Source organism: Henckelia pumila, chromosome 3, assembly GCF_033568475.1.
Source record: "Henckelia pumila isolate YLH828 chromosome 3, ASM3356847v2, whole genome shotgun sequence".
NCBI classification, from domain to species: Eukaryota; Viridiplantae; Streptophyta; class Magnoliopsida; order Lamiales; family Gesneriaceae; genus Henckelia; species Henckelia pumila.
Genome location: NC_133122.1, coordinates 102,171,352 through 102,196,120, shown reverse-complemented (window position 1 = coordinate 102,196,120; position 24,769 = coordinate 102,171,352). Strand labels below are relative to the sequence as shown.

The following is a 24,769-nucleotide window of genomic DNA, read 5'->3' as shown; positions in this document are numbered from 1 at the left end:
TGAAGAAGCGCTAACAAGAAGCGCTAAAGAATTCTTTCTTGGACCAATAACAAAAAGCCCATTAACCTCTCTTTAGTGTACGTTTCTTTTCTTTTCTTCAATTTTCTCTTCTTTTCTTTTTTCCTTTCTTTTATTCTTCTTTCCTCCTTTTTCCTCTCATTTCCACATAAAATTAATAATTTCCTACACTCACAAAAACAACAAAACACCCACATAAATCTGCTCGAAACAAACAATTAATAATTAAAATCATATATAAATTAAGTGTATAAAATACACTTATCAGATGTCCACACATTCAACTCAAATATTCAAACTGATGAATATAATATCGAAAATCATTGAAGTAATTCAAATAAGCAATCTCATGCTTTCAAAACGAATATATACATCACTTACTTCAAACAATTTCATATAGACAAACTCATGTCTTTCATGTAATATCGAAAATCAATTAAATCATTCAAATTCTCATTTAATATCAAATAATCAAATAAACATGCAAGTATGTGATTTTAATCGGGAACTCAAGAATCTCAAGCTCGCTCGAGTATTCATTCCCTTCGAAATCGACATCAGCTCATACCTCAGTTTTCCAAGTCTGGAAAAGTTCCAACCCCTAAACTGCTGATCTCTGTCATTAAATATCATCGACTCGCTTTCAATCTGTGAAAAATCACATAATATTCAAAAGTCAACATCGGTAAACTCCAATCAAACTTTGACCGATAAATTTGCAAACTTTATCGCGCTCTCACCGCTTCATCATTTCGAATCTCGACTCAAAACTTGGATATTTGGATCTATCACGTCGAGAAGATAAAAAATGGTTAAATCGTCGGAGGTCGCTAGAAAATGACGAAGACGGCGACGACGACGGCGATCCAAACGTGCTCCAAAAATTATAAAATTTTATAGGATTGTAGAAATTGATGAGACGATTCCAACGCACTAGGCCACGATCAGAATGGATCATCGAGGCGGCCGGAATCTGGAAAATTCAGTCAGGTTAGCCGGAATTCTTCAAGCTTTGATCTACACTATAAACGCCGAAAAAATCTACCAAAAGCTAGGGAAATGTTCTACTCATCTCATAGAATTGTTTAACAGCTTTAAAAGCAACAAAAACGAGCTCGAATTGCGCATTATCAGATGAAGAAGACCATGAATAGTACCTTCGTCAAATTCGTCTGTTCTTTGTCGATTTCTCGGCGATCCAACCGTTGGATTTTTGATTTCTTTATACCAATAGATTCGTCTTGATCTTGACTACAATCTGACCGTTCGGATCTTTGATCGGAGCTATGGTGAATGACCAAAAAAATAAAAAACATGGACTGCTACAGTAAATCCAAAAATTCAAAAATTGGGCGAAAAATTCTTAACTCTGTATTTTCTTTTCTGACGTTTAAACGCGTGTTTTTTCTATTTATAATATTCCAATATTTTCGGGTCTCGGAATAATTTATTTGATACCCAAATGGTAAAATTAGTCTCCAATCTGATATTTTTCTGATACATACCCAACAACAATTAATACCATTTCTGAAATTATTGATTTTGACCAGTCAATTGGACTCAAAATTTTCCAAATTAAATACTAAATTCAATTTAAACTCTGAACAGTCCACTCGGTCAAATATTCTTCCAAATTAATTTATCTGGCATAAATAATTATTTTTATTTCAATATCTCAATAATTATTCCAAAATGCCAAATATTCGAGATCTCTAAAAATAACAAACTCATTAATTAATTGACACGTGTATTTTGTAAATACACTCTATAATCTCATTAGCAATAATGATTATTTAATCAACTCAATAATTATTTCAATTGCTAATTAATTCGGTAATTAAATTTTTGGGGCGTTACAATTCTCCCCCTCTAAGAATTGATTTCGTCTTCGAAATCGTATGCAATCTGAGCACATCACATAACGATTTGAAAGAGTCTGTACTCAATCTCATTGCAATAAAGAGATTCGGATTATCTATCCCAAATCTTGTTCTAGCTTCCAAATGACTTCTTCGATTCTTATTTAAGTCATCATACTGAAACAACTAGAATGAACTTGTTATAGAACTACTCCTCTTTTTGGTACGCAATCTGTATCTGTCATCGGTTATCGATCAATCAAAGTAGTTCAAAATTTCATTCAATTCCGTCTCATCTCTCTAAAGTACAAAGGAACGAATCTTGTTCCCTTAATAAAGTCTGAATCAAGACTTACAATTCTGACACATCTGTCTCGCACTGTTCTGATTCTATTCGGAATCACAATCACTTTCTTTGACATCTATGACAATATCAGGTCAAATCTGACTCTACAGCTGATGTACTCCAGAACATCATTCTCGAAATAAGAAAAATTCGTAGTACTCATCGTACATCGCTTCGAAAAAAGTCATCTCTAAACTCTTTTGATAATAGTTCAAATCGGAACATTCAATCAATGTCATGAATCTGGCCAACTAGTGCCAAAATCTAACACTATGGCTAGTAGAATATCCTCTCAAAAGGTATGAATAGTTTGTTCTGACTGTCGAACAGTCTGAAATTAGTATGTTGTACTCTGATGAGATGAGTAACAGGAGCTCTAGAACATTCAATTTTGACTCAATATTAATCATCAGATCATATCTGTCTGTCAACTAATAAGGAATCGACCAAAATTCTTCGAAAACCTCTAACGAGTCAGTAATCCATCCTTGATCGATCAATCTTAATCTAAACTCAATACAAATTTTAGAATTCAGAGAAAACTTATGTCAATCAGACAGTTCATAACATCTCAAACTCATATACTGAGTTAATCTTAATCAAATCGATATTCCTCTAATGTCTTCAAGTCAAATTCGATCAATCAAACAATTCGCACCATTCCCCAAAAATTTGATATAAGCAAGTTCTTTCTTCGCTATCATTACAAAAGATCGTATAATCATCGGCAATTCACAATCTGTTTTTGCAATCATCTAACAATCCCAAATCAAGAAGTTATGAAGTTCAACAAATTCTTCCAATATCAATTCAGATATAATCAATCATTCAGTCAAAATCCAAATTCCAAGATCTCTCGTCCGATCCAAATCGAATTAATCTCATCAAGTGTAAGAATGATATTCAGGTAGTCAACTGTATGCACTAGAACTTATTCAGTACTAGTTTTCCTAATACAAGTTTCTTCTTCTTCTTATTCGATCCATCTGATCTCAAGTGTTAGTAATTCCCGCCATCGAGTTCGAATGCTAAAACGAGATTAAACATCTCTACTAAAACTGAAATTACTATCTTATTTCTAAATTCAAAATTCTACACTTAGTCCAACAATGTAATTTTACCGCAAAAATTCCTTAAATTCCCGAACAATCATCACAAAATCCAAAGATCAAAAGATAAATCCGATATCACTGATTCATTGGGTGAATCCTATAAATTGTTTCTAAAACATCTGAAATGTTCTTTACAAACCCAAATTCGAATCCGAAGGGTTCGCTAAACTAATTCAATATCATCACAATTCATCTATTTGAATCCACGACAATTCTGATTCAAAATCTGACCCAAAATACCAAAAATCTGTACTACATTAAACTAAAACTTTATCTGTTTCAGTCGAACAATAAATTCTAATAGTGCTATCTATCTCTATTAGTTACGAGCCAACAAAATTACATATACCGAAGATATTCATCAATAATCAATGACTCTCCGAGTCGGAATCAAAATGATATCAAAGATAATCTCTCAAATCATGATCATCAATAGAATGAATTCTGGACAACAATCTTTGCTAAGTGAAAACAACTCACTTGCATCTCAATACAAGGGGTGAATAAATCAAATTCTAAGGCTCCATGAATAAATGATGCGAGCCAATCAATCAATATCAAATCACTTGATCACCCGTCATCGGGTTTGACATCATGCCCATCATCGAGAAAAACCAAAATCATGGTTGTCAACGTGGCCTCACTCACGAGGAATCCGCACGCAGTCATCGAAAAAGAGATACAATCTCATGGCATAATCCGATGTAAAAATAAAATCGAGATCACAAATGAATCAAATAATCAAATTTCACCCGAATCAATATCAATGTCCAGAATTAAAATTTTAAATATTAAGAATTTTCAATTTCCAAGTTCATACTCGAGTATCAATCGATACCAAAAGGTAATTCTCATTGAATTCAATGTTATGCAAATCAAGGATGCATAACTACTATAGGATTCAAGTATTTTCATATTAATCGAAGAAAGTCTCAACTGTAACTGAATTTTGGTATTATCCCAAAAATACTAATTTCATCCTCTTATTCTATCGGAAAGAATTTCTCCCCAACAATTCTCAAATTCATATCTTTCCCAAAATATCGCTCACAATAACTCCTTAAATCAATTCAATACTAAAAATTCATACAAGTTCTCTTAAGACCCAATAAAAACATCATTCTCGAAAAAACAATATTGGATACATCAATAAAATCTCGATATCGTCAATTGGGACCTAATCGAATTTTCAAAATATTCTATTAATCTTGCTTATCCTCAAAAGTTAAGCACATGAGTGTTGAAATTCTAAAAATTAACTAACATCTTTCATAAGTATCGCATACTAATATCAATTCCTGATAATTCAAACTATTATCCAAATCTAATCATCTTAGATCAAAGTAATCAGATACAATCTGTTCATTCATATACCGATCTCAATTCACTTCTACTCAATCTCTTGATATCACACACAATTCAAGCTTATCATTTCTTATAAATCGAATCATCTCTTCATAATGGGTGTTTTTAAAACACTTAGTTTTGATCTCAGAGTATTGTACAATACTCTCTCAAAACTTACACCACATTCTTCCCGTCAATAAGTCAAGATCAATAAAATTCTTACCTCGAGAATTCTTACCTATTCATTACAATCGTTGATCAAATCAAATCTCATTCTGAAGTTTTCTGAAATTCTTAATATCGATGTATTATCTCTGTTCTGTATTGAGGTTCATCTGACACTAATCAATTCAATCATTGCTAAAAAATAAATATCAATTCTTACCTCGGTCAAGCTCAGCCACAAATCTTCAAGGGGTTTTTAATTCAGTCTCCTCAGGAACAGACCTTATCTTTATTATGTCAACCTCATGACATCAGTAGCCAACCTCATCAAATCTTGATTTGACTTTTCTTTATCTATCTTAAATAAAATCCTGCATTAAATCTCATGCCGACTACCCAAAATATCATACGAATTCATTAATCAATCAAAATAGACTTCATAAAATCATTTTCTAGATCTCTCATCATTACTGATTCTCAGTTTCGAGAGCATACAATTCTTTTCTCAACAGGGAGATAAATTGATAATGACAAAGATATAACAATTCAGAATATCATAAATAAAATCTCACCTATAATCTAATCCTGCTCAACAATTAATAAACCTCAACTTTTTATCATAATCTCAATTTTTCGGAGCAAGCAGTCTTTCACTAAAATCAAATCTGATTTGCTAGCTATCTCAACCATATCGACTTCACAATTTTCTCAAATATTCACATAAGCGCAATTCTCGGAATATCAAAATTATCAACTCAGTTTCAATCATCCTCTTATCATCATACTCATGTAATCACATGAGTATTAAAATTTTCATCTCGAATTCAGTTCTGATACTCTTTCATATAATGCATTGGTAGCGCTTATCGTGTACGCCCAAATTACCCGACTCACTCAGATAAATAAAAACATGCATTAGTGTGAGTAGGGATCGTTCCCACGAGGAAAGATAAAATTTCGTGTTCTTTAAAAATACGAAAATAGTAAAAAGGGGGTTTTTGGTTTGAAATTTATCCACTAAAATTTAAAAACAATCATGAATGCAATTCTATCAATTACCAAGCACAATAAAATCACAACGGAAAATTCAATAAGAGACAAGCCTTAGTTTTGGTTAACTACACCCTTGATGTCATTCGTTCGATCATCGATTATCTAAAAATATTTAATCATGTTGAATATTCATCATTGGAAATTAAATTCCTGTTTCACCTTAATTGTAGTTAACTAGACACAAGCGTTCTAAGATAACCCTTACCAATGAATTAACCTAATACAAGCGATTAGATTTAAACCCACAATAGCATGCAAACTAGTGAAACTGATAAATATAGACAACCCATACACAAGTGGATGAATTTAGCCTAGTCAATTATTATCCCTACAATTCCTAATCTCACAAGAGGACGATTATTAATTGCAGTTGCTTCGCAAATCAGATAATTCAAACAATTACGGATTCAAACTCCAATTTAGCAGTAGATTTTATATAAGAATTATCAGGTGATCAAGCTAATAATCAAATATACAATCATGAAATAAATCAGAATAATGATTGATACTCAACAATAATCAAGCTCTGTAAAACATAAATCTCACGAATAAATTAATCAAGGGCTTCGTCTTCCTTAACCAAGTATTAAGAACTAGCCAACACAATTCATGAAGAACAAAATAAAAATAATAATAAAAGGCAGAATTCTAGAATTCTCAGAAAAAACCTAGTCTTTGCAAGAGATAAATCTTCCACCCCAACTGAAAGTCTCCGTCCTTTTCTTAAAACTTAATAAAAGACTTATATCTTGGCAACAAATCATCCAAAGATAGGCCTAGGAATTAAAACAAGAGTTTCCAAAACATAAAACTCTTCCAAAAATAAGTCTGCGCACAACGGCGCGGGCGCTCAATGGAATGGCGCGGGCGCGCAGCTTCTTTGCATCTTGCATTCTTCAGAGTGGCGCGGGCGCGCCAAATTACTGCGCGGGCGCTCCACTCCCACGCATAAATTCCTTGTTTGCTACAGACCATCGCGCGGACGCTTGGTATTACTGCGCGGGCGCGCCTGATGTATGCTTTTCACAATATTCAGAGCAGCACGGGCACGCGATATTGATGCGCGGGCGCGCCTTTGCTTCGTATTTTCTTCTTATCTTCATCTTTCAAGTCTTGATCTTTGATTTTTCTTCCATTCTTTCTAGCTTAAATCCATCAAATCAAATCCAAGGCTCTTCTTGCCTTCATCCAACAAAAACAACATAACACCACATAATACCTACCAATCAAACACAAGATTCAAGCTAAATACTAAGCAATATAAGCGCATAAAATGCACTTATCAAATTCCCCCAAACTTGAACTCTTGTTCGTCCCGAACAAAACAAAACACCTAATAAAAATAATTATACACAATATAAGAGAATCATCAATAATTATCGTGTATCAATAGCCTCAGCAACGAAATCACAATTTTTCAAATCCAATCACATCACATCCTCCTAATATTGGAAAATTGTTTAAGCAAGAAACATAGCTCAACCTCATAGATTTTTAGACTCCGCAACTCACGTTCACAACATTCTCCCCCAAACTCAATTCAAACATCTATAGATCATGAGGACTTTCAAGGTAACTCGGAATCAACATGAAGGGTATTCAATCAAAAAATCTCACAATGAATTAGCTCAAGAAAGAATATAGTGTGTGCGTGTTTTGATCAAAATTCATATTCATCAAAAATGTCAATCGACAATCCATAAGCTAAACTCTCACAACCCCTATCCACTAGTATATTAGGCGACTGTAACTCGGTCCATATGTCTTATTTGGCTTATAATGTAAGGCTGGGCTTATGGCTAGAAACGAAGGAAAAAATTCAAAGAGGGAGTAAAATATGATCTTATCCCTTAAATCCACTCTTTTTCATTCACATGGCAAACTTTTTTCATTCTTTCAACTCCATTATTATTTTTTTTTTCATTTTCAACTCTCCATTTATTCATAGTTTTCTCCCTTTTTTTTTTTTTTTTTTTCAGATTTCTTCCTTCCACCCAATCTATTTCTTTCTTTTATTTCTCATCCCCTCCACTACTACACTTCTTTCGATTTTTTTTCCGTTGCACTTCTCAACACACTATCCATTTATTAGCATTCAAATCAAGAGTATAAAAATCAAACATGCAATTACTCCCTAAAGGTAGGAAATAGTGTTTAAGCTGCAGGTAGTAGTTGTAGGACCTTGAAATAATGTCGAATGGGGGTTTATCACACGTTTTCACGCATGCCATTCGTTTTCAATTAGGCTGAAAAGAGATACTAGGGATACAATGTATTAAGGGTGGCTTGAAAGGCTTAATCTAATTCAGAAAAATTGCCTATATCATTCCTAAGTCACAGTATACCCGTATTGCACCTCGAGGGATGTTCAAGCTAGTTCTAGATTAATCTCTCTCCACAATTAACTCACATGAATTCAAACAGTGCAGAAAAAGAAAAATCACCAACAGTAAACGGTGATTTTGCACAACAAATACTCAGCAAATGCACCTCATGTGCTCATGTATATGTGAAAGTTCAAAGAGCAACTAAGGATATTGCATGAATTAATCAGTAAAGGCCCAAATTATCCAAACAACGCCTCAATCCTATCTATATCTGTCTGTTTCAAACTCAGGATCAAACAAAATTCACAGAGTATATAAGAGTTTGAAGTCCACTTGGTCAAAGTTTCAAAAAAAAATTTCGTAGGGAGGCAGATATTCAAGGAGTCAATTTTTTTTTTCAATTAACACAACTAAAAATCATCATCGGCTATATTTCCACTTCTTATTTTTTTCTCAAAAGTTATGCAACTCTTACAACTCAAGCAAACAAACAAACTAACTAACTCGACACATAAAAACAACCACACTAACACTCAAATAAACAAGACAAAACACAATAAAATCCACAACCTACTGAACTCCCCCCAAACTTAGGTACATACATTGTCCTCAATGATATGACAGTATAACAGAACAGAAACAGGACATGTACCTCATGTGATGACCGTCAGTGGTCACCACCATCACCATTAGGATGTGGATTAGGAGGAGGGTCAGTCGGGCCAAACATCAGAGGCCACTGTGGTCGCGGAGGTAGGAATCTGGCACCATCAGGAAAGTAGTGTGGGAGAAAAGCTGCAGAGAGGTCCATCATATAGTTCATAAAGACGCCAGACGTCTGCTGCATAGCTCGAATCTCCTCTCTCTGCTGCTGCTGCTCCTGTCGTGATAGTCGCACCTCCTCCTCTAGTCCAGTCAATCGATCAGTCGCAAAAGGAACCGATTGATGCTGGGGTGCCTGTGCTCTATGTGTTGCAGCTCTCTCTTCTCTCTGCTGCTGCTGCGCTAGAGTTACCAAGCGGGTGTTGCAGTCAAATGCAATAGCGGCGATGGGCTTCAAAATCTCCTCCGTGGGGCTCCAATCCACCCCAGCCTCCTCACAAAGGTCAGAAATAATAACAGGCAAGGCAAGACCACCACTCGTCTTTCCTTGCACCATGTGCAGAATAGTCTCCTGACAAACTAGTCCCAAATCAATGGACTTCCCCTCCACAATGCAATAGAGCAATAGAGCTCGATCCCGTGTAACCTCATGCTCATGGTCGGTCGGCTTCAGGCGAGTGCAAATAAAGTTATACCACAGATTGACCTCATATTGCAGTTCAGTCTTCTTCAATTTTGATGGCATACCATCACACCCATAGCAACACTCAGCCCCCGGTCGACAGATGCGATGAATCCTTGCTTGGCTAGGATGTTCTTCCCAAGCCATTCTTGATAATATGCAGCAGCCTGGGCGTTCCAGAAACGCCTATTAGCTTCGGTAGGAGCGGGAGCAGAAGAAGAAGAAGCACCAAACTTAGTTTTCTTCTTGGGGACCATCTAGCAAACACTTGGGGTGCACTCCTGTAAACATATTCAAATATGCCAATATACCACTCTTTTCTTCCCTCTAAACTTCAACAATACCCACTGCACAACTTCACCACAATCACCAACCAAACGATTCACAAATAATATTCCCCCCAAACTTCGACAAAATCCACACTTCACAACTTCACAATATTAATTTCGGCTTGAACAAGAGCTTCAAACCCAGAGATGAAAGCCAACACTTACCCAATATAAGATAGAACTCGATGTTCGACTTTGAAAAGCTCCAAAAAATTCCCACGAACGAGATGAGCAACTCGACCCAAATTCACGCGTCTTCGATGGGTTGAGAGAAATTGGGGAAAGAATTTGGTGATAGGGATGTGGGATGTAGTAAACAATTTTTCAAAGAAGGAAACGATTTGGAGAGGAATATTGAGTGAGAGTGGGAGGGTTTTAGGGATTTAGGGGTTTAGAATGTAGGATAGATGAGAAAGTGAAGATTGTGTCGATCCTCGGATTCTTTAAAAACCCGTCGCGCGGGCGCTTTGTGTAGTGGGGCGCGCGCACTTGCGCATCGAGTTTCTACGAATTGGTGCCCAGGACTCGCGCGGGCGCTCAGTGTAGTAGGGCGCACGCGCGCCTGCTTGACGTCTTTTTATAATTTCCAGAAATGAGAAATCGCGCGGGCGCGCGGTTTGGTCGGGCGCCCGCTCCTGGCCTTCGCAAAAAGTATGTTTTCTGACTTTGAAGCTGCGCGGGCGCCCAATGGAATGGGGCGCGCACGCCTGGGCATCGAATCTGCCCAATTTTGTGTGACAAAACCTGTGGAAAAGTAAAACCAAATCAATTCTCAAGTCACGCAAAATTAGTACAGTAAAAACTTAAAGAAAAAATGACAAAAGAAACGAAAGAAACAGAGGTTCAAAGACGAAAAAAATATAAAATTTGGGTTGCCTCCCAAACAGCGCTTGGTTTATAGTCGTCAGCCCGACTGGATGCTGTGAATTTAATCAATCTGTGGCGGATCATTGAGTGTGAGATCATGCGCATCCTATTCTGCATTCGCTTAGACCCCTTCAAAATAATGCTTCAATCATTGGCCATTCACCTTGAATGTTTTCGCAGTTTCCAAGCTTTTTATTTCCAATGCACCATGAGGAAAGACATCAGTGATAACAAACGGGCCAATCCATATAGAATGCAACTTACCTGGGAATAATCGAAGTCGTGAGTGATAGAGCAAAACTTTTTGACCTACTTCAAACACCTTTCTAGAGATCATCTTGTCGTGGAACGCCTTTGTCTTTTTCTTGTAAATCTTTGAGCTCGCATATGCATCATTGTGTATCTCTTCTAGTTCTTGCAACTGCAGCTTTCTATGCGCTCCACTCTCATCCGTCTGCATATTGAAATTTGTAATAGCCCAGTAGGCTCGATGCTCCAATTCGACAGGCAGATGACATGGTTTCCCAAAAATCAATCGATATGGGGACATCCCAATCGGTGTCTTGAACGCGGTTCTGTATGCCCACAATGCATCATTCAAGCGCAAACTCCAGTCTTTCCTAGTAGGATTCACTGTCTTCTCCAAAATGGATTTGATTTCTCAATTTGAGACCTCGGCTTGGCCATTCGATTGCGGGTGATACGCAGTGGAGAGTTTGTGCGTCACATGATATTTCTTCAATAAACTAGCCACAGTCCGGTTGCAGAAGTGCGTTCCTCTATCACTAATGAGGGCTCTTGGAATTCCAAACCTAGAGAAAATATTATGCTGAATGAATTCTGCAACCACTTTAAAATCGTCAGTACGGGTGGCCTTGACTTCCACCCATTTCGAGACATAATCCACAACAAGTAATATATAAATAAATCCATATGAACTAGGAAAAGGTCCCATGAAGTCGATGCCCCATACATCAAAGATTTCACATATTAAAATGGGTTGCTGAGGCATCTCCTTACACTGGGATATATTACCTATCTTTTGGCATTAAGCGCATGACTTACAAAACATGTAAGCGTCTCGAAATATTGATGGCCAGAAAAATCCACAGTACAATACCTTCCTAGCTGTTCTTTTTGCTCCAAAATGGCCACCACAAGCATATGAGTGACAAAATGTGAGAATTGGATTTTCCTCTCTTGCAGATACACATCATCGTATGACTTGATCAGTGCAGTGCTTCCACAAGTATGGATCATCCCACACATAATATTTAGCATCACTTCGGACCTTATATTTCTGTGCCTTATAGAATTCAGAAGGGAATCCATTAGTAACTAAATAATTCACAATATTTGCGTACCATGGTAATTCCATGCTGACTGAAAATAACTGCTCATCAGGAAATTATTCTCGTAACTTCAGCTCTTCTTCAACATGAACTAGTCGACTCAAGTGGTCAGCCACTCGATTTTTGGTCCCTCTCTTGTCCTTAATCTCCACATCAAATTCGCTCAGCAGTAGTATCCATCTTATCAGTTTTGGTTTTGCCTCCTTCTTCGCCATCAGAAAACGAAGAGCTGCATGATCAGAATAAACAATAACTTTAGCACCAAGTAAATATGAACCAAATTTCTCTAAAGAAAAAACTACTGCTAAAAGCTCCTTTTCAGTAGTGGAGTAGCTTCGTTGGGCATCGTTCAGAATGCGCGAAGCGTAGTAGATAGCGTGCGATGTCTTCCCAAATTTTTGTCCCAATACCGCTCCTACGGCATAGTCACTGGCGTCACACATGATTTCAAATGGCTTGGTCCATTCCGGTGGTTGGATGATTGGTGCTGAAGTCAATGAGTCCTTGAGTTTATCAAAAGCAGTTTTGCATGGCTCATTGAATTCAAACGACACATCCTTCTGCAGCAGTTTGCACATAGGGGATGCAATCTTGGAAAAATCCTGAATATATCTCCTGTAAAAACCTGCATGGCCAAGAAAAGAGCGCACCTCCCGCACACTTATGGGGTAAGGTAGAGACTGAATAATATCAATTTTAGCTTTATGTACCTCCATCCCCTTAGATGAGAAGACATGACCCAACACTATACCTTGCCCAACCATAAAATGATATTTTTCAGAATTAAGAACCAGGTTGGTTTCGACACACCTCTGAAGAACTAGAGCAAGATTAGACAGACAGTCTTCGAAAGAGTCACCATAGACAGTAAAATCATCCATGAAGACTTCTAATATGTGCTCTACTAAATCAGAAAATATACTAACCATACACCGTTGGAAAGTAGCCGGTGCATTGCATAGACCAAAGGGCATGCGTCGGTATGCAAAAGTTCCAAATGGGCATGTGAATGTCGTCTTCTCCTGATCTTCCGGTGCAATCGCAATCTGAAAATAACCAGAATAACCATCAAGAAAACAATAGTAAGGATGACATGCTAACCTTTCAATCATTTGATCAATAAAGGGAAGAGGAAAGTGGTCCTTTCGGGTTCCTGCATTCAGCTTCCTATAATCAATACAAACTCTTCACCCATTTTGAATACGGGTGGGAACCAACTCGTCATCCTTATTTTTCACCACAGTAATTCCGGTTTTCTTGGGTACCACTTGAACCGGATTGACCCACTGACTGTCAGAAATTGGGTAGATGAACTCAACTTCAAGTAACTTCAGAATTTCCGCTTTGACCACCTCCATCATTGGTGGATTCAATTTCCTCTGTGGTTGACGTGAGGGATTCACCCCATCCTCCATCAGAATTCGGTGCATGCATGTAGATGGGCTGATTCCCTTGATATCTGCTATGGTCCACCCAATAGCAATTTTATATATTCTCCTTCAGAACCTTGACCAGTTGTTCTTCTTGCTCGGCTTCCAAGCTGTTGGACATGATGACAGGTAGTGTTTCTCCTTCTCCAAGGAAAACATACTTAAGGTGGTTTGGAAGCATCTTTAGCTCGATCACTGGCGCCTGCAAAACAGATGGAAGACGCCTAGTATTAGAAATTGGTGAAGATATGTAAGAGACATTACCTGACTGAGGTAGCTCAGGTGAACTATTCAGAATTTTCTCAATCTCTTCCACTTCTTGACTGCATTGAATCCCATCTTCCGTCTGCATAATGGGTGCTGTAATAGCCACCTCTAAATCATCTTTTCCTGCATGCTCACAAAAATCTTGTGCCAAAAAATCCACAATGTCAACAGAAAACACACAATCATCACTATCAGTAAATTTCATGGCATCATAAATATTAAATTTCACAACCTCACCATCAAATTCCATAGTGAGTGTGCCACTGTGAACATCAATTTTTTTCATGGAAGTTTTCAAAAACGGTCTGCCTAACAAAATAGGACTATTATGATCACCATTTTCTATGTCTAGCACATAAAAATCGGCAGGAAAAACCAACTCATTCACTTGCACTAACACATCTTCGACTACTCCCCTATGATATGCATTAGACCTATCAGCTAATTGTATGACAATTCCAGTCTTATTCAATGGGCCAAGTTTCAAGGATGCATAAATAGAGTATGACATAACATTAATTGATGCTCCTAGATCTAACATGGCTTTTTCAAGTTTAATATTTCCTATAGTACATGGGATGGAGAACATACCTGGATCCTTGCATTTGGCGGGTAATTTTCTTTGGATCACTGCAGATACATTCTCACCTAATTCCACATTCTGACAACCCTTCAATGTCTGTTTCCTCTTTGCTGTGCACAACTCCTTCAAAAACTTTGCGTATCGAGGTACCTGTTTAATAGCATCTAGCAATGGAATATTAACCTCATATCTACGAAAAGTTTCATAGATCTCCTTAATCCCCTCACCTTTCCTAGAGTCCCTAAGTGCTAAGGGAAAAGGGGCAACAGGCTTATATTCAGATAAAGGAGGGAACTTACCTCTTGGCGCTTCATCCTTGGATGTTTTTTCTTCACTTACCTTTTGCTCTTCTTCTTCTTTTTGCTTCTCTTTGGGCTCAACCTCAACTTCTTTCTCCTTCACCTTCAATTCCTTCCCAGTTCTTAGAGTTATTGCACTTGCGTTCTCTCTTGGGTTCACCACAGTTTGAGATGGCAGACTGCTGGAATTTTGTGCTTCCAGCTTGTTGATTGCTGTAGCGAGCTGTCCCATTTGAGTAGTTAAGTTTTGGATACTTGCCCGGGTGTCCTGTTGGAAATCCAAAATGTTAGTTGCAAGATCCTTAACTATCGTTTCAAGAAACTCACCTGGTGTAGGAATTTGAGAGCGCTGTTGTTGTGGTTGAAAGGGTGGCCTAAAAGCTTGATTTTGCGGTGGAGCCTGAGGTCCAGGTTGATTTGCTTGTTGATTCCCGTATCTAAGATTGGGATGATCCTTCCAACCAGGATTGTACGTGTTGGAATACGTATCATACTTCCGTTGTGGTGGTCCAGGAAATCCGCCAGTAGCGTTTACCTGTTCAACTGAGTCCTCTTGAAGTGTAGGACACATATCAGTGGCGTGTCCTATTTCAGCGCAGATGCCACATGCCTTCGCAGTCTGTCCATTCCCTACAGCCATCTGACGCACAAGAGTCGTTAATTCAATTAATTGCTGCTCAAGGGAAAAGACATTTACCTCGTTGTTTCTCCTGGGTGCATGATCAATTCTGTTGGTGCCAAATTGCTGAGAATTGGCAGCCATATTTTCTATTAAGTTCCTTGCTTGCACCGGAGTTTTGTCCACAAAAACTCCTCCACTAGCCGCATCCAGCATACTCCTGCCATGAGGTAGCAAACCTTCATAGCAATATTGAATTAAGAGGTTTTCACTTATCTGATGTTGCGGGCAACTAGCGCATAGTTTTTTGAACCGCTCCCAATACTCGTGAAGTGATTCCCCTGTCATCTGCTTGATTCCATAGATCTCTTTCCTGATGTTTGCTGCTCTCGACGCTGGATAATATTTTTTGAGAAAAATTCTTTTCATGTCAGTCCAGGCTGTGATCGATCCAGAGGGTAAGCAGTATAGCCAATCCTTAGCAGCACTCTTCAAAGAGAAAGGAAAGGCTCGAAGTTGGATCTGCTCCTCTGTTACTCCATGTGGCTTCATGCTAGTGCACACTACATGGAACTCCATCAGATGCTTATGAGGATATTCACCTGCAAGACCATGAAAAGAAGGCAACAAGTGAATTAATCCAGATTTCAATTCGAATGTAGCATTATTTTCTAAAGGGGGAAAAGTAATGCATAAGGGTTTCTGATTCAAATCTGGATGCCCAATTGTCTGAGGCTCAGGTTCGCATTAGCAGCCATCTCTTCTTCTTGTCTTTTACGAGCTTCTCGCCTACACCTCTACAAAGTCCTTTCAATTTTCGGGTCGTAGGGGACTTCTTCTTCAGACGAAGAATCACCTGAAAGCATGAACGATGGGAGAGGTACTAGAGATAAAGAAAAGACAAAGAGTGAGATAAACAAAAAAAAAACTAAAAAGAACACAAAAAAAATCTAACACCGATCCCCGGCAACGGCGCCAAAATTTGGTAGCGCTTATCGTGTACGCCTAAATTACCCGACTCACTCAGATAAATAAAAACATGTAGTAGTGTGAGTAGGGATCGTTCTCACGAGGAAAAGTAAAATTTCGTGTTCTTTAAAAATACGAAAATAGTAAAAAGGGGGTTTTTGGTTTGAAATTTATCCACTAAAATTTAAAAACAATTATGAATGCAATTCTATCAATTACCAAGAACAATTAAATCACAACGGAAAATTCAATAAGAGACAAGCCTTGGTTTTGGTCAACTACACCCTTGATGTCATTCGTTCGATCATCGATTATCTAAAAATATTTAATCATGTTGAATATTCATCATTAGAAATTAAATTCCTGTTTCACCTTAATTGTAGTTAACTAGACACAAGCGTTCTAAGATAACCCTTACCAATGAATTAACCTAATACAAGCGATTAGATTTAAACCCACGATAGCATGCAAACTAGTGAAACTGATAAATCTAGACAACCCATACACAAGAGGATGAATTTAGCCTAGTCAATTATTATCCCTACAATTCCTAATCTCACAAGAGGACGATTATCAATTGCAGTTGCTTCGCAAATCAGATAATTCAAACAATTACGGATTCAAACTCCAATTTAGCAGTAGATTTTATATAAGAATTATCAGGTGATCAAGCTAATAATCAAATATACAATCATGAAATAAATCAGAATAATGATTGATACTCAACAATAATCAAGTTTTGTAAAACATAAATCTCACGAATAAATTAATCAAGGGCTTCGTCGTCCTTAACCAAGTATTAAGAACTGGCCAACACAATTCATGAAGAACAAAATAAAAATAATAATAAAAGGCGGAATTCTAGAATTCTCAGAAAAAACCTAGTCTTTGCAAGAGATAAATCTTCCACCCCAACTGAAAGTCTCCGTCCTTTTCTTAAAACTTAATAAAAGACTTATATCTTGGCAATAAATTGTCCAAACATAGGCCTAGGAATTAAAACAAGAGTTTCCAAAACATAAAACTCTTCCAAAAATAAGTCTGCGCACGACGGCGCGGGCGCTCAATGGAATGGCGCGGGCGCGCAGCTTCTTCGCATCTTGCATTCTTCAGAGTGGCGTGGGCGCGCCAAATTACTGCGCGGGCGCTCCACTCCCACGCATAAATTCCTTGTTTGCTACAGACCATCGCGCGGATGCTCGGTATTACTGCGCGGGCGTGCCTGATGTACGCTTTTCACAATATTCAGAGCGGCGCGGGCGCGCGATATTGATGCGCGGGCACGCCTTCGCTTCGTATTTTCTTCTTATCTTCATCTTTCAAGTTTTGATCTTTGATTTTTCTTCCATTATTTCTAGCTTAAATCCATCAAATCAAATTCAAGGATTTTCTTGCCTTCATCCAACAAAAACAACATAACATCACATAATACCTACCAATCAAACACAAGATTCAAGCTAAATACTAAGCAATATAAGCACATAAAATGCACTTATCATGCATGCTTTAAAAAAATCAATTCACATAATCATGAAACAGATAGTTTGAAATCAGTAAGGCATGCTCGCATGTAATTCATGTATTTAAACAAATCAATCAATCATATGCAAAAGAAAATAAATCAAACGGACTCGATCTACCCCGCTCACTCACTTATATTTCATTCCAAGAATCTTATCGCTTTGATACCACTTAATGTGAGGACCTAGATTCTAATCATCTTATACAATCATCCATAAATAAATGAGCCAAGACAATCAACATTTTTTTAAAGAAAAACAGTGTCTCGCTCAAACAAGAACATATCATTTAAAACTTTGTCTTCGACATATGTTGATTCTAAAAATAATCGGGGTTTAAAATATATGCAATACAATAAATTCGACAATAAAAGCATTCTTCAAAAATTAACCGAGTTCTAAAAGTTATTCGACTTCTAAATCGACGCCTCACGTCTATCTTTCGATCCCAAGCTAACCACGGCGACTTTGACTAGCTCCTGCCCCACCTGTTGTCAAGTACACATAGAAAACAAGATAACAGCCGGATAACTCCGGTGAGAATAAAATCCCAGTAAAAGCGACGCAACATGTAATACCAAGTAAGTATATTAAAATCATAATATACATTCATATTATTCAATGAAAATGAAAATGAAATGCATGTGTTTAAAAATCGGGATTATCAAATCAGATAATCAAAATAATATGGGACAATCGGTTGGGATCCCGAGGTCAAGATCATGCAACTAACCCACCTACGCTCCCACTCGGGGTGGGGCTACGCATCTCAAACCTCTAGACTTTGGCGCAACTATAGGAGTATGCTGACACTGGGGAACTCAACATCCCATGCCACTCAATATAGCTCCCAAACGTCTAATTCAAATCTGGGCAACTCATCCCTCTAAAAATCAAGGAATTTGACTCAAGTTGAATGCATATGAATCAAATGCAATTTAATCAAATCAAAAATAATAAATATGTGTATTCAGACATCAATGTATCGAAGATGTCCACACATTCAACTCGTATATTCAAACTTGTAACGCCCCGTTTTTATCTTAAATGAGTTTATTTGAGTTAATCAAATATTGCAGAGTTCACGAGCCGACTTGATTTTGATCAGGGTCCATTTTGCAAATTTTGGATTTTTCAGGGATTAAAAGGCAAATATTGGATTTTATTTATTATATTCTAATGGAAATGATTGACTTAGTCATTCTTCACTCCATTCATCCCTTCCAAACCGAGACCTCCATTGTAGGCGCCCAAAACATCTTCCAAGCTTTGTGATTTTGATTTCCGTTCGATCCGTCTGTTGGAAATTATTTCTGAAGGCAGATTAGCGATCACTGCAGTGAGAGCTCCGTTATATCGTAAGTTTTTCTACGATCGGATACATTCTAGTTTTTGGATGTTGTTAGAATCGTTCTAGATTCGAGTATGTTGTTCTAGACAGAGTTTTGATCGTTTATTATCTGTCGGTTTTGAATTAGAGCGACGTTTGGATTTGTTATGATTTTTGGAAGACATTTTCAAAAATGTGGATTTTGAGATTGATGGGTTTGCTTTGTTATTGTTGTTTTGAGCATTGATATGAGGTTATATCAGTATTGAACTGCTGTTTGCGTTTCTGGTTTGTTCAGTTTATAGCCGTTATGCCGTCGGTTTGAGTTTTTGGGTTTTCGAATCGTTCTTGTATTGATTGAAGCCTTGGCTTGAGAGTGATCATGGTTGTTGATCAAATCTTGTATTCGTACAAATTCGTTGGAGTTGTTGAGCCCTGTGTTAGCAGCATTGTTCGTCGAGAGTTGGATGAAGAACGGTAAAGAGATTTCCTTGAACCGTTGTTTGTTGTTTAGGTTGTATAGTTGTTGATACAATCTTTTGTTGTAGCTTGTCCGGAGTTGGATCTACGACATTGAAAGGTAAAAGCAGTCATTGAGTGGGATAGCATACTTGGGACAGTTGGTTCTCGAGTTCCCCTTTCCAATCACATATTGCATCTACACTTGTTCTAGCATGAGGAACTTGTGTCTTGTTGATTGATTTTACTTTTGACTATGTGGCTTATGTTTTATGTTTCTATTATGCATTCATCTTGAGCCTACGTTGATTCAGCGGGCAGAACCGCCCTTTTTGTTTGGACGTTTGGGAACTATGATTGAGTGGCCTAGATCGTAGTCGTATCGCCTAGTGCTAGCATACTCATTATGGTTGCTCAAAGTCTAGAGGAGTGAGATATGTGGCACCACCTCGATTGGGAGAGTCAGTGAGTCGTCACATGATCTCATCCTCGGGATCCCAAAAGCACAGCAGCAATCCTTTGTTTATCAGATTTGATATCCCAGTTTAAATACATGCATTTCATTACGTTGTTATTGATTGTGTTGTTGTCTTGAAAGCGTGTTTATTGTTGTATTAATTGATATGTTGCTTTTACTGGGATTATCATTCTCACCGGTTATCCGGCTGTTGCTTTGTTTTGTATGTGTACTTGGCAACAGGAAGGGCAGGATCAAGTCAGCATAGACCTGGTTAGCGTCCAGAGCAAGAGATAGAAGTGAGACTCGTTTAGATGTCAAATCAGCATGTCAACCTAGTTATGTTTAGCGAACATGTTTAGTCATTCGAACTTCTCGTAATTGTTTTGTAAGCAAGAATCGATGTAGGTACTACCGTATTGAATGTTTCTCTTCCATAAACCTTACTTGTATTGTTATTGGCATGTCAAATACTTTTATTTCCAGTTTTTAGGTTTTGATTGAGTTTTTCAGTGCCTTAACTCTTCTGGGCGAGAGGACGGCGCGGGCGCGCGGCCTCTTTGCGAGGTATGGGCGCGGGCGCTCTTACTTAGAGTGCGGGCACACTGGTCTTTGAGCAGAATCGGCGCGGGCGCGCTGGTTTTAGCGGAGCTTAGGCGCGGGCGCGCTGATGTCAGCGCGGGCGCGCGAGCCTTCTTTTAAAAAAAATATATATATAATTGGTTTCTTGTTTACTTATCGCTTGTTGTCTGATTTTAGTTGATTAGAAACGAGGTCTCACATTAAGTGGTATCAGAGCGATAAGATTCTTGATTAAACTAGAGTGAGCGGGTAGATCGAGTCTGCGTGTATTGGCTCCTCGCATGTGTTGAATTATTTAACTGTATACTTAATTCCATGCGAGCATGCTTTATTGTTGAGAATTATTTGAATTACATGGTTATGTGATTTACTTTTATAAAGCATAATCTACTTGAGATATAACTGCTTATGTGTAGTGACCCTTACCCGGATCACCTACTAAACAGAACTTAGGCATGCAATTAACTTAATTAAACAGATATCAGAATAAAACTGTGGAAACCAATAACATTATACAATCCCAAGTAAAGGAATCTGTAATTATCCAATAATATACAACCAAATCGAATAGCTGTATAAACCCAAACAACAGTAATAAAACCTAGACGAAGCTCCAGCTGGCCAACCACTGACTAGCCCCTCCTGGATCCACCCTCCTCGTCCAATCGCAAACCTGCCCCATGGAATAGGGTGTCCAGAAAATACAGAGTACGAGACGTGAGCATACAACGCTCAGTGCGAGAGTATGAGTATACATGCATGCAAAGTGAACTCCCTATAGACTCGAGGTCAAGGATCAGATAACAGAGACAGACCGGGCCCTGGTATGTAGCACGCTGTGCCGTTGCTTCAGGAGGTGGCTCCCATACCGAGATAATCGTGGATACGCCGGACCCAAATCGATGGAAGTCCATCCACTAACAGGATAGGGTACAACCCTACTAACAGACATCTCGAAGGAGATACAGCAAGATGCAAATGAATGCAGCATAATATCATGGCATATAAATCATGCAGTCACATAATACATGCATACTCAGTCAGGATATCTCGAACAGTACTTTCGTACCTCAAAACAGTGAAAGCTCTACCAACTCTAGGTCCACGCCTATAGTCTGCTCTACACTGCCAAATGATACCACTATCATCAAAGTGCTCTAAAAGCCTTAACTAAGCTATTGCATACTCCTAAATATTTATAGGAAGCAAAAGCTATACCTTCGTCCGTCGTTAGCCCTTTGATGTCGATGCCTCCAGAACTTGGGCACGACTCCGCTACGACTACCGAACGCCTCTCCGACCTCCTGACCAAGCCTAAGAAGACTAGAACAGCTCCAAAAGGACTAGAAAGGAAAGGAGAACTCGGAATTGGCAAATGAAAGTGAAGTCTCGGCCTTCTATTTATAGACAACTATCGGAACTTCCGATCCTTGATCGGAACGTCCGAACCTCGATCGGAACGTCCGATCCTGTCATCGGAGCTTCCGAAGATCCTGATCTGCCACGTGTCAAAATATCACTTGTTGACTCCGGATAGGGGTGATCGGAGCTTCCGGTCCTGATCGGAGCTTCCGATCCAACCACACGTCATGCCTGACGTAATAACATTGGTGCCTCCGATCGCTCATCGGAGCTTCCGATCCTGTTCGAAGCTTCCGATCGTGCCTTCGGAGCTTCCGATCCGTCCGATACCTAATTCAATTAATTAGCATTAATCCTTTAATTACTCAATTAGGGCACGGGCTACTACATTCTCCCCCACTTAAGATATTTCGTCCTCGAAATCAGATCTTAAGTACCGAATGCAAATACAGAAATCAGAACATTATTTATTCAAATCAAACGTTTACAGAGTTTGCAACTTAATACAACTTAAAGAATGAAATCAAAACAACTGAAGATGGTCTTTACGCATCCTGTCCTCAAGCTCCCAAGTAGCTTCCTCAGTGCCTAGGCGCTGCCATTGAACTAAAACCAAAGGAATGACTTTGTTCCGTAAAACCTTATCCTTATAATCAAGGATGCGAAGAGGTTTCTCAACATAAGTCAAATCCTTGTCTACCTGAACCTCAGATCGCTGCAGAATATGAGATTCATCCGCCACATACCGTCGCAACAGAGATACGTGGAACACGTCGTGAATGCTGGATAGATGCGGTGGCAATGCTAGTCGATAAGCCAAATCGCCAATACTCTCCAAGATCTCAAACGGACCGATAAATCTGGGAGACAACTTGCCCTTAAGGCCAAATCTGAGAATCTTGCGGAAAGGTGACACTCTCAGAAACACTTTCTCCCCGACCTCGAACTGTAAGGGCCTACGCTTGATATTAGCATAACTGGCCTGACGATCCTGGGCAGTCTTAATCCGTTTCTTGATCTGATCAACAATGTCTATCGCCTGCTGGATAAACTCCGGTCCTTCAGCCTGTCTCTCCCCCACTTCTTCCCAGAAGAGTGGAGCACGACAACGTCGCCCATACAACGCTTCAAAAGGTGCCATCCCAATACTAGTGTGATAGCTATTGTTGTAAGCGAACTCGATCAACGGCAAATGATCCTGCCAGGCTGAACCAAAATCCATGACGCACGCTCTAAGCATATCCTCTAACGTATGGATAGTGCGCTCTGACTGACCATCAGTCTCCGGATGATAGGCTGTACTCAAACTGAGAGTAGTACCCATCGCACGCTGAACACTCCCCCAAAATCTAGAAGTAAACCTGGGGTCCCGATCACTGACAATGCTCACAGGCACTCCATGAAGTCGGACGATCTCCTTAATGTACATCCGTGCCATGCGATCCACAGAGTACTCTCGGCTATAGGCAATGAAATGCGCTGACTTGGTGAGTCGGTCTACCACAACCCAGATAGCATCACAGTTCCTCGGGGATACCGGCAAATGGGTCACAAAGTCCATAGTGATAAACTCCCATTTCCATTCAGGAATAGGCAGACTGTGAAGCAATCCTCCAGGTCGTCGGTGCTCTGCCTTGACCTTTTGACACACCAAACATCTCAAAACAAACTGATAAACACTGCGTTTCATTCGCTTCCACCAGAAACGAGTACGTAGATCCTTGTACATCTTGTTGCTCCCAGGATGAATACTCAACTTAGTGCGATGTGCCTGAGATAAAATCTCCTCTCGCAACTCTTCATCCTGTGGAATCACAAGCCTACCAGACAAACACAGAAAGCCATCTGACTGATAATGAAATCCAGACGAGCTACCCTCGTTAGCTAGACGAGCTAAACGCTGGGTCTTTGAATCAGACATCTGAGCATCTCGGATCCGCGAATACAAGGCTGGCTCAGATAATATCGCAAAAATCTGGATACTCTGCATACCTTTCTTATGCTTGAAGGTAAAACCTGAAGTACAACAGTCACTGATCGCACTAGACATCGAACAAGTCTGAAGTGCGGATAGTCGCACCTTGCGACTCAAAGCATCAGCGGTGAGATTAGCAGCTCCCGGATGGTACTTAATCTCGCAATCATAGTCCTTAAGCAAGTCCATCCAACGTCTCTGCCTCATGTTCAACTCCTCCTGAGTGAACAAATACTTGAGACTCTTATGGTCGGTGAAGATCTCAAATTTCTCGCCATAAAGATAATGACGCCAGATCTTCAAAGCGAACACAATGGCTGCCAATTCCAAATCATGGACTGGGTAGTTGTCCTCGTGAAGCTTCAGCTGTCTAGAAGCGTATGCGATCACATGCCCATTCTGAGTCAGGACACAACCTAACCCCTGAAGAGAAGCATCCGTGTAAACTACATACCCTCCAGATCCTGACGGTAATGCCAACACCGGCGCAGAAGTCAACCGCCGTCGAAGCTCACGGAAATTCTCCTCACACTCGGAGGACCACTCAAAATCCACACCCTTGCAGGTAAGCTGCGTCAACGGTCGAGCTAACTGAGAGAAGTTCAGAATGAAGCGACGATAATACCCTGCTAGACCCAGAAAACTACGGATCTCAGCAACCGTCGTCGGACGCGACCAATTAAGTACCGCTTCAATCTTGCTTGGATCAACAGAAATCCCCTCCCTGGATATGATATGGCCAAGAAAAACCACTCTATCCATCCAGAACTCACACTTGCTCAGCTTGGCGTACAATTGCTCATCTCGAAGAGTCTGCAGTACCAACCGCAAGTGAGAAACATGCTCTTCCGTATTAC

General features: G+C 39.1%; 1 protein-coding gene across 1 annotated transcript; it reads right to left on the bottom strand.

The window, feature by feature from the left end:
* Positions 1–10,856: 10,856 nt before the first annotated feature.
* LOC140889268 (uncharacterized) lies at positions 10,857–13,475 on the bottom strand. The gene is made up of 4 exons (XM_073296984.1): positions 13,352–13,475; positions 12,471–12,685; positions 11,829–11,932; positions 10,857–11,283 (listed from the first exon to the last, which is right to left on the bottom strand). The coding sequence occupies exons 1-4, from the start codon at positions 13,473–13,475 to the stop codon at positions 10,857–10,859; spliced, it is 870 nt and encodes a 289-aa protein (XP_073153085.1).
* Positions 13,476–24,769: the final 11,294 nt, after the last annotated feature.